Source organism: Epinephelus fuscoguttatus, linkage group LG12 (genome assembly GCF_011397635.1).
Source record: "Epinephelus fuscoguttatus linkage group LG12, E.fuscoguttatus.final_Chr_v1".
Classification (NCBI taxonomy): Eukaryota; Metazoa; Chordata; class Actinopteri; order Perciformes; family Serranidae; genus Epinephelus; species Epinephelus fuscoguttatus.
This window is the reverse complement of record NC_064763.1, coordinates 3,804,892-3,814,834: the sequence shown is the minus strand read 5'-3', so window position 1 is coordinate 3,814,834 and position 9,943 is coordinate 3,804,892. Positions and strand designations below refer to the sequence as shown.

At 40.1% G+C, this 9,943-nt stretch overlaps 1 protein-coding gene across 1 annotated transcript in view; it reads right to left on the bottom strand.

Annotated features, from left to right (window-relative positions):
* Nucleotides 1-1,981: 1,981 nt before the first annotated feature.
* LOC125897956 (spectrin beta chain, non-erythrocytic 4-like) overlaps nucleotides 1,982-9,943 on the bottom strand; it is a 37,208-nt gene continuing 29,246 nt past the window's right edge. The window contains exon 10 of the mRNA XM_049591499.1: nucleotides 1,982-3,813. Within this exon, the coding sequence (XP_049447456.1) occupies nucleotides 3,514-3,813 (300 nt within the window). The 3' untranslated portion in view covers nucleotides 1,982-3,513. The remainder of the gene's footprint in view (nucleotides 3,814-9,943) is intronic.

The window sequence follows — 9,943 nt, the reverse complement described above, 5'->3', positions numbered from 1 at the left end:
AATACCATCTTTCATTTTCATTTTTCCACAGACAGATATTGGCAGATGTTATTCAATTTAATAAACACATCATATTTAAAATGTACATTCTTAAAACATACATCAAGTTGTGCAGAATTTGTGCAATACTGTATTCATGTATGTATGTTTTGTGTTTTATTACAGAATAGACCTTGCATCACTACCACTGTCATACACTGTGCATGGGGCTTCACTTTCGTGCAGCACAAAAGTTGCATGAACCTTTATTTTACTCTGCTAAATTATTCATGTCCACTCACATTTGATTTCAAACTGCATGTATGTATCTTGGATGAGATTTAGCATTTTCACTGACTGCTATAGGAAAGCCATAAATACAGCATAAAAATGTTAGCGTTGTTGTAGCAGTTACTGTATGTACAGAAGCAAGTGGGATGGATGTGAAGCATTTAGAGAACCCGTTGACATGAGCACAATTTGGAAAACACCAGCCCTTCAGTTGATTTCCAGCAGTCAGTCCTGAAGTGGTGTCAGTATGAAGGCAAGTTCAACTCTTAATCCGGGCGGGGGGGGGGGGCGGGCGTTTCAGTAAACGGTGATTATCAGTTTCAAGAATGTGCATTTGAGTACAGAACCACTCAGCTTGTAGTAGAAACTGTTTCCGTCAGGTGTGTGTGTGTGTGTGTGTGTGTGTGTGTGTGTGTGTGCGTGCGTGCGTGTTTGTGACCAGCATGTGTGTCCACATCAATTGCACGTCAAGTTTGCATCAGCAGGTTTGGAGGTTTATTTAATGTCATAGCAGCAACTTGTTATGTAAAGTAACAACAACATACACACTTGTAAGACCATCAATGAAGGAAACAAAGTTTGCACAATATATTTTTTTCCTCAGTTACAGTTTATGCTGCCTATTTAAGTTCTGTTACTGTTATAACATAGTGGAAAAAAATCCCCCCTGTGTTTCATAAAAGTGATGGGAAGCAAACACTTAAAACGCATATGGTGATGCGGGCTAAATATCTGCCATGAGCGATTAATCAGAACAGTTACAGCCACATGAAAATACTCTAGCTCCTATTTCAATGATAAAAATATGTATTGCAATGACAGGCTCACTGCTGTTATTTATGTTTCAATAACCAGGCGTTTTCTCTTCTGAAGCACTGTGTCATCAAACTGCATGACATGGCACTTATGTAAAAACAAACAGTGACTGACAAATTAAATGAACATTCACACCATAAAATAGCTTATCTATTCTCATTCAACTCATTTGAAGGCTGCAGTGATACAGACAGATACAGCACACCGTCACTACAATCCTCAACTCAGTGAATTCAAATACTGTTGCATCTAAAATATACTTTTGGTGTTTTTATAGAAAGGAAGACTGTTAAGAAGTCATTTTATAACATATCTGAGGTGCAGTCTGAGAGGATCTTTAATGTGAGTATAATGTGGCTACATTTTACTGACATTAGGGAAATTTTGATTGTATATGTAAAAATAATTGACATACATGACAAACAAACAATAAGTGGACTAATATCTGTTCATGTCTGTGATCACAGCATACTGTACTTCAGTTTAGTCACCAATAATTCAATTATGGAGGGGAGCATGTACTGAACTGTCCAGGCTAGTTGATTTTTTCTTGGTGGTAATATATAATTTTACCACACCTCTCACAGACACACTGACTACTGACTAATCAGTTATTAGTACAAGTTGTTACTGGGGCTGCGGGGCAACTCCTGGATCTGATATGAATGAATATAGGCATATAAAAATACAACAAGCATACTTACAGTATGTCCTGCTGCTCTTTCCTGGTAAAAGGTGTTTCATACAACTAGATACTGGTGTACTTATATACCCTATGATATTTTATAGTGGCCCCTAATTTGCATATTTTTCATTTAAATTTAATAAACATTTATATATCTGAGTGATGACTGTTTTTATTTGTGGATTAATACAAATGTTTTAGTTTTACCCATTTCGGTTCAGAGTATTGTTTTATTAGAGCACAGGATTTATTGGTATACATACAAAGATAGGTATATACAATTCATGACTTGGATCATGACAGTTTTACATTTAACTTGCCTTTGATGGAGAGATTCCAATTAATTTCAACTTCAAATTAAAGACACAGGGTACAGAGAGGCTTAACTCTCGCTGAACTGCTTCAGGGTTTTACAGTTTTGGGCACCACAGACTTGGTGGTGATTGAACATTTCACAGTTGAAATCAATACATTCTGTGGAAAATACATTGCAGTAATACAGTACAAACAGCAGAGGGGCCATCTGGCTTCTTAATTCACGTTACAGCTCAAGGACGAGTCACTTCTCTAGGTTTCACCCTCACCCCCCAAAGAAACATCCCTTTTGTCACATGTGTACAGCGGTTAGAAGACAACCCTACATTGCCAGACTTACCTCTTGATTTTCAGATGTGGACCAAGATAGTAAACTACAGTTTTCCCCCTCACATTAAACTATTGCAATTCCAATACTGCCTAACTTATATCATGAACATAAAAAAAAAGGCAACTTTAACAAGTGCACTAATAGACTTTGTCATGCAATGTTTAGATTTTTGTCATGTATACAAAGCATTGTGTCACATAGGCTTAGTATTAATTTGAGCATTGCCACTTTGAACACACCTTGGATTAGAATTTGATGGAAGCTCTTTTCTTGACATGGATCATTGTGGACAAATAATAATAACAATAATAATAATAATAATGATAATGATAATAAAAACAGAAAATAAACTGTATAGAACTGTGTATTCATTGACACCAATGAAGTCAGGTGGGTAACACCAGCATTCCATTATATTAACATGATTCAAAGCTAGCCATGTGATGGGATTAAATGTCACTATGATTAGTATACAGATGTGTCAAGTGTCTAAAGGTGCACAACTGCCTGGAGTAAGCTTACGTGGATGTGACAAATCACAGTTCACATTTGCAATTATTTCATGTTTCCTTTTCCCCTTTTCTCTCTTTAACAAGGAGAAGAAATAAAAAAGTATATTGCTTCAAAAAACTTTTTTTTTCTTTTTTTGATATTGTGAAACATTTCATTCCCCACTTCTCAGGTTTGTCTAGCTAGACAGAGCATTACATTATCAGTCAAAGATACATACAGAAAGATGCTGTGAATCCAAGAGATTAAACGATCAAGGATGGGACGTGACAGTGACTAATTCCTGGGACCACTTGTTGGAGTCTGTCTGTCTGTCTGTCTGTCTGTCGGTCTGTCTGAGCCAACCTCCTATCTACCAGCAGGTGGCACAATGCAAGCACTGATGTATTGCCTGGGTGAAGGGGAGGGGCTGAGAGATTAGTCTGTCACAGTAACAATAGTCAGTCCAAAGACCATGGCCTCAGTGTATTCCAGCTGTGTGACTGAGGATCTGAAAACCTAGCTGCACATGCTCTCCATCCATCCCTCCCACCCACTGCCTCCTATGCCTTTTGTCAGTGAGTAATGTTAAAACACAAAGTGTTCCTCATTTGCTTTTTCCAGACGTGCTGGAGCCCCCTGCCCCGCCCTCCATTTTGTCGGCAATCTCTGATGTGTCTAACTTCTCAGAGCCATCCCCTTTCTCTGACCTCTCCTTCTCAGACCTCTCCTCTCCTTCAGCCAGCTCAGACCTCTCTGACCTGGCATCTGCATCCCCCTCTGACTTCTCCTTCCTCTCCGAGTGGTCGGGGTCCATGGATGATGTGCCTGGCTTGTCCCACTTGGCAATGGCCTCATGCTCAGCTATACAGGTGGTGATATTTGAAGTCCAGGCTTTCAGGTCCTCCTACAGAAACCAGTAAATGACACATCTTATACAAGTAGTCTCTTTCTCATGGAGCTAATAGCTTTCTAGTTTTCATATTACATTGTGTGATGTTAATTTTCAGTCCATGTTGGACTTCCTCAGTGCAGAATCTGCACACCGTCTGAAAAATTTGCACTTTTTGCTCTCTATGCACATTTGCACATTTTTTCACTGTCTGTGATGCCCTGCAACATGTCAAATGGAGATTTTTGAAATACAGGCTTCAGTCTGAATCTTTTTTTGTTCTGTGTGCAAGTCTTCCTTTGCTACATTGTGACATTTCTTTGACTCCCGCACCAGAAAAGTCTAAGTCTAACGTAGGACAGTTTTTAAGGTGCAGCTCATCTCATGTCTACCATAAATCAGCCCCACCCACCAGAGGATTTCTCAACCAAGGGATCAGGAAACACTGGTGACCTCCAAAGGGTCACCAGATAAAACTGAGATATGGTAAGATGTGTAATGGTGCAGGAACAAAGAAAAACAAAGTTCAGCAACACAAATTTGTTATCTTTTTTGACTTTAAACTTTTTTGGGGCAAATACTGGATCTATATGGCACAGTAATGGATTTACTCCACTGACCTCTTAATGTGATATTCCACTGACCCATTTCTTTTGTTATTTACAAATTGGAAATTTCATGCATAGTAGATATTCCCTGTTCCACAATTTACTAGCTGAAACAACCTTTGATAGAAGTTTTGACATAAAAGTGCAAATTCGAGTAATCATAGTGATATATGATGTACTGTAGTGAACTGTACATTCTCATTTTCTTTTCACTGAATAAATGAATAAATACATTTTTATTATTGTCACGTGTGATACATGTGTCATACAAGCAGTTATGTCCAGCCCCCATGGGCTTACAAGACACCATAAATTCAGAGCAAGCCAAGGTCAGAGACCAGCAAACATAAATTCAAATTCATTTTTGGAAGACCAAGTTCATGGATCACTCACAATGGCATTTATTGTGTAAAACTAAAAAAATAAATCAAAATAAATACCAATAAAACAAACTTTCTCGCCCTCTCTTCCAGGTTTTAGCAACGAATTTGCAAACTTAAACACATCAAAACTGAACAACCATTTTAGCTTTTGGTCATCTGAGCACCAGAAAATGTCAGGGTGAAGACAAGCTATTTCATAAAACATTAACTCTTTTAAAGCTACTCTTACCTTTCTTGCATTTCACACAGCGCTTAGAAAAAACTCCCGCCTCCCTCCAAAGTCCCGTCCCCCTCCTCCTGCAACTCCACCTCCCTCCAAAGGCCTACTCCCCCCTCCTCCATTACATGCTCATTACGTCTATGATAGATGTAGGCATTGGCAAGGTAACATTAGATTGACTGAAGAGGAGAGCGAGTGTAACTTTATAACAAGACAGTCAAACGCAATCCTCGAGTTTTAAAACTCAACCCGAGTCAGTGATGACTGATGAGTTTTAGAATAAGGTTACAGTGCTTACATTAGATAGTAGTGTTAACCAGAGGTGGAAAAAGTACTGAAAAATTCTACTCAAGTAAAAGTACCTTTGAAATTCTACTTAAGTACAAGTAAAGCTACCCATCTAACAATCTACTCAAGTAAAAGTAAAAAGTAGTTTGTTTAAAATGTACTTAAAGTAGAAGTTACTTAGTTACTTCCAACAACTTGATGGGGGTCACTCCTATGCAGTGCAAAAATGGCACAGGGGTCATACTGTAAATCCAATCTGAAAACTGGTTAATTTTTCTATGATGAACCATAGAATTCAATTCAATTTAGGGCTGCACAATATCATTAGAGCATCACCATCGCAATGTGTTCTTGTGCAATAGTCACATTGTGAAACTTGCAGTATAAGTTCATCATATCACTATAATATTAGTCAAAGGCAATATGCCATACTTATTTTGCTGGTTAATACTTTAGGTTGTGAAGTTCTCAATTTCCATGACAGGTTGATTGTAAAATGTGTATTTCACGCAAATACAGCCTTTCCAAAGCCCAAATGAAGACTTCTTTCCAAATAGAGTTACTCAAGTTATTGCAATACACTGTATATTGCAGTACATATCGCAGTATACAAAGTCGTTGCATTGTCCGTTTTATCTGAAATTGCACAGCCCTCATTCATTTTGACTCACCAACACAACTGTTGGACTGATGATACAGAGAGCAACTTTTTGAGCAATGTTGTTGGGCATTATTCTCAGGGATTAATATTAAGGAACATATCTGTTGCACGAACATTGAACTGTTTGCTGTTGGACTCAGGCTGTATTATTTGCCCAGGGAGTTTTCACATGCCATTATTGTAACCGTTTACATCCCCCCATCTGCCAACCGAATGTCGGCATGTGACGTCATTCACTCTGCCATAGCCCGCCTGCAGACTAAACACCCGAGTGCCTTCATAGCTATCTCGGGTGACTTCAACCATGTCACCGTGGCAACAACACTGCCCACCTTGACACTTGAAAAAAACGAATTTTTGCCTTAATCCGCCTATAACTGGACAACTGAAGTGCATGTGAACGTGTTACTCCAACTAATATCGGAGTTCTCCAACTCCAATTAAGACACCCAGATAATGCGATTGGAATTTGATTTTCTCCGGCACGTATACACCGTAATCGGAGTTAAACTAGACAATCGGCATGCATTCGAAAATGCCGGTCTGCCGCCTGACTCCAGTTGTTTATTATTAAGTGACGTAATAGGTCAACCGGAAAGGGGGCCGTATTAACCCGCTGAAACAACACCTAGTGTTGAGGTGGAGGACATGTTCCCATCAGTAATTCAATTTTCTCAGTTGCATGAAAATTGGGACAAGGACAGAAGTCTGATTAGACGCCAAAATCGAATTTTGAGCATAGCTCGATTAAGCTGTGCATGTAAATGTACTGAGTATGTGAGCTGTCCTACCAGAGAAGAAAGAACACTGGACTTGCTGTATGCAAACGCCAAGGATGCATACAGCTGCTCCCCCCTACCCCCTCTGGATAGGTCAGACCACAACCTGGTGCACCTCAACCCCTGCTATGTACCACTAGTCAGGAGCCTGTCTGTGACCATGCAGAGCTGTTTTGGTGTGACAGACTGGCAGGCACTCTGTGAGCCAGATGGGGAGGACGTGGACGTGCTGACGTATTGCGGTAAGTGAGTTGTGTCATTTCCGGTGTTTCTGTGACAGCGTCTCTGTACTGCTCTGGTGAATTCTAGTAGCCTGTTTTCTCACTTCAGTTGCTTTAACGCCTACTTACAGTCTTAACCCACACTGGTTCTGTTTGAGCACTTATAGCTCTCCTCCTTCCTACGACTTTCTCGCTAAGCTCTTAGCTGTTGTTTGCACATTACTAGCCTTGGTAGCTACATTAGCTTTACAGCTAGCGATGGCTTCTCCCTCTGCTCTTTGCCCTCTGCCAAATGTTCAGTTATGCCTCTGCCTCCTTTAGCGACAGTGGTAATTGTAATAAGTGTAGCTTATTTGCTGCGTTGGAGGCGAGGCTTAGTGAATTAGAAGCACGGCTCCGCACCATGGAAAACCATTCAGTAGCTGTGGTAGTTAGCCAGCCCCCTGTAGCCCGTGCGGAGCCACATAGCATAGCCTTAGCCTCTGCTAACTGTCCTCCGGTAACTCCCGTTCAGCCGGGAGGTTGGGTTACGGTTCACCAGAAGCACAGCTCCAAGCCGAAGCCCCCGGCTCACCACCAGCCTGTTCATGTTTCCAACCGCTTCTCCCCACTTGGCGACACACCCGTTGAGGATAAAACTCTGGTTATTGGCAGCTCTATTCTGAGGAACGTGAAGTTAGCAACACCAGCGGCCATAGTCAAATGTATCCCTGGGGCCAGAGCGGGCGACATTGAATCTAATTTAAAACTGCTGGCTAAAGCTAAACGTGGATTTGGGTAAGATTGTTATTCATGTCGGCGTCAATGACATCCGGTTACGCCAATTGGAGGTCACTAAAATTAATATTGCCTCGGTGTGTGAATATGCCAAAACGATGTCGGACTCCGTAGTTTTCTCTGGACCCCTCCCAAATCTGACCAGTGATGACATGTTTAGCCGCATGTCATCATTTAATCGCTGGCTGTCCAGGTGGTGTCCAGCAAACAATGTGGGTTTCGTTAATAATTGGCAAACTTTCTGGGGAAAACCTGGTCTTGTTAGGAGAGACGGCATTCATCCCACTTTGGATGGAGCTGCTCTCATTTCTAGGAACCTGGCAAACTTTATTAGTAATTTAAATCCCTGACAACCCAGAGTTGAGACCAGGACTCAGAGTTGCAGTCCTATACACCTCTCTGAGCTTCTAGTTCAGTTACCCAGCCATAGTTTTCATAGTTTTATACGAACGGTGTCTGTCCCCCGACCACCTAAATTATTTAAATCTAAAATTAAACAAAGAGGAGTTGTGCATAACAACCTCATAAAAATTAAAACGTCTTCTGTGACAGAAAGACAAAACAGGAGAATTAAATGCGGACTGTTAAATATCAGGTCTCTATCGTCTAAAGCAGTGTTAGTAAAAGAATTAATATCAGATAATCATATTGATTTACTCAGTCTCACTGAAACCTGGCTGTGTCCAGATGAATATGTTAGTTTAAATGAATCCACTCCTCCCAGTCATAGTAATACCCACATTCCTCGAGGCAGCGGCCGAGGAGGGGGAGTTGCAGCCATTTTTAACTCTAGACTGTTAATCAGCCCATAACCTAAAGTAGATTTTAATTCATTTGAAAGCCTCGTTCTTAGTCTTTTACATCCGACCTGGAAAACCTCGCAGCCACTTTTATTTGTTATAGTGTACCGTGCTCCTGGCCCGTATTCTGAATTTGTATCTGAATTCTCAGAGTTTTTATCCAGTTTAGTTCTTAAATCAGATAAAGTTATTATTGTAGGCGATTTTAACATTCATGTTGACGCGTTGATAATGACTCCCTGGCTACCGCGTTTATCTCATTATTAGACTCCATTGGCTTCAGTCAGGGTGTACATGAACCTACTCATTGTTTTAACCATACCCTCGATCTAGTTCTCACGTATGGAATTGAAATTGATAACCTAAAAGTCTTTCCACAGAATCCCTCGCTATCGGATCATTATCTGATTACTTTTGATTTCTTTTTACTCGATTACATGCCACTCAGCAACAGTTATTATACTAGATGTTTATCAGATAGTGCTGTCGCAAAATTTAAGGAATAGATTACTCCGTCGTTAAATTCAATACCAAGTCCCTTAGTAACAGAGGTTTCCCATACCGACTTTGATCATTTTGTCGATAGCGCCGTAGGCTCGCTGCGAACAACACTTGACTCTGTAGCACCTCTTAAAAAGAAGTTAAAAAAGCAAAGAAAGTTCGCTCCTTGGTATAACTCTCAAACCCGTAAGTTAAAACAAATATCGCGAAAATTTGAAAGGAATTGGCGATTAACCAAACTGGACAAATCTCTTTTAATCTGGACAGACAGTCTCAAAACTTATAAGAGGGGCCTCCGCAATGCCAGAGCAAACTATTACTCAGCATTAATAGAAGACAATAAGAACAACCCCAGGTTTCTTTTCAGCACTGTAGCCAGGCTGACTGAGAGTCAAAACTCTATTGAGCCTTGTATTCTTATAGCCCTTAGCAGTAATGATTTAATGAGCTTTTTTAATGACAAAATTCTAACTATTAGAGGCAAAATTCATGACCTCCTGTCCTCAGATAGTACCTATCTAACCTCAAACACAGCTGTAAAACCTAATATATATTTAGATTGCTTCTCCCCAATTTCTCTTCAAGAATTGACTGCAGTGATTTCTTCATCTAAATCATCAACGTGTCTCTTAGACCCCATCCCAACTAACCTCTACTAAAAAAGCCCACCCTGGATCCAGAGGTATTAGCCAACTATAGACCAATATCTAATCTTCCCTTTATGTCAAAGATCCTTGAGAAAGTAGTCGCAGACCAGCTGTGTGATTTTCTCCATGATAATAATTTATTTGAGGAATTTCAGTCAGGATTTAGAGTGCATCATAGCACTGAGACAGCACTAGTCAAAATTACAAATGACCTTCTCATTGCTTCACACAAAGGACTTGTCACTGTACTTGTTTTATTA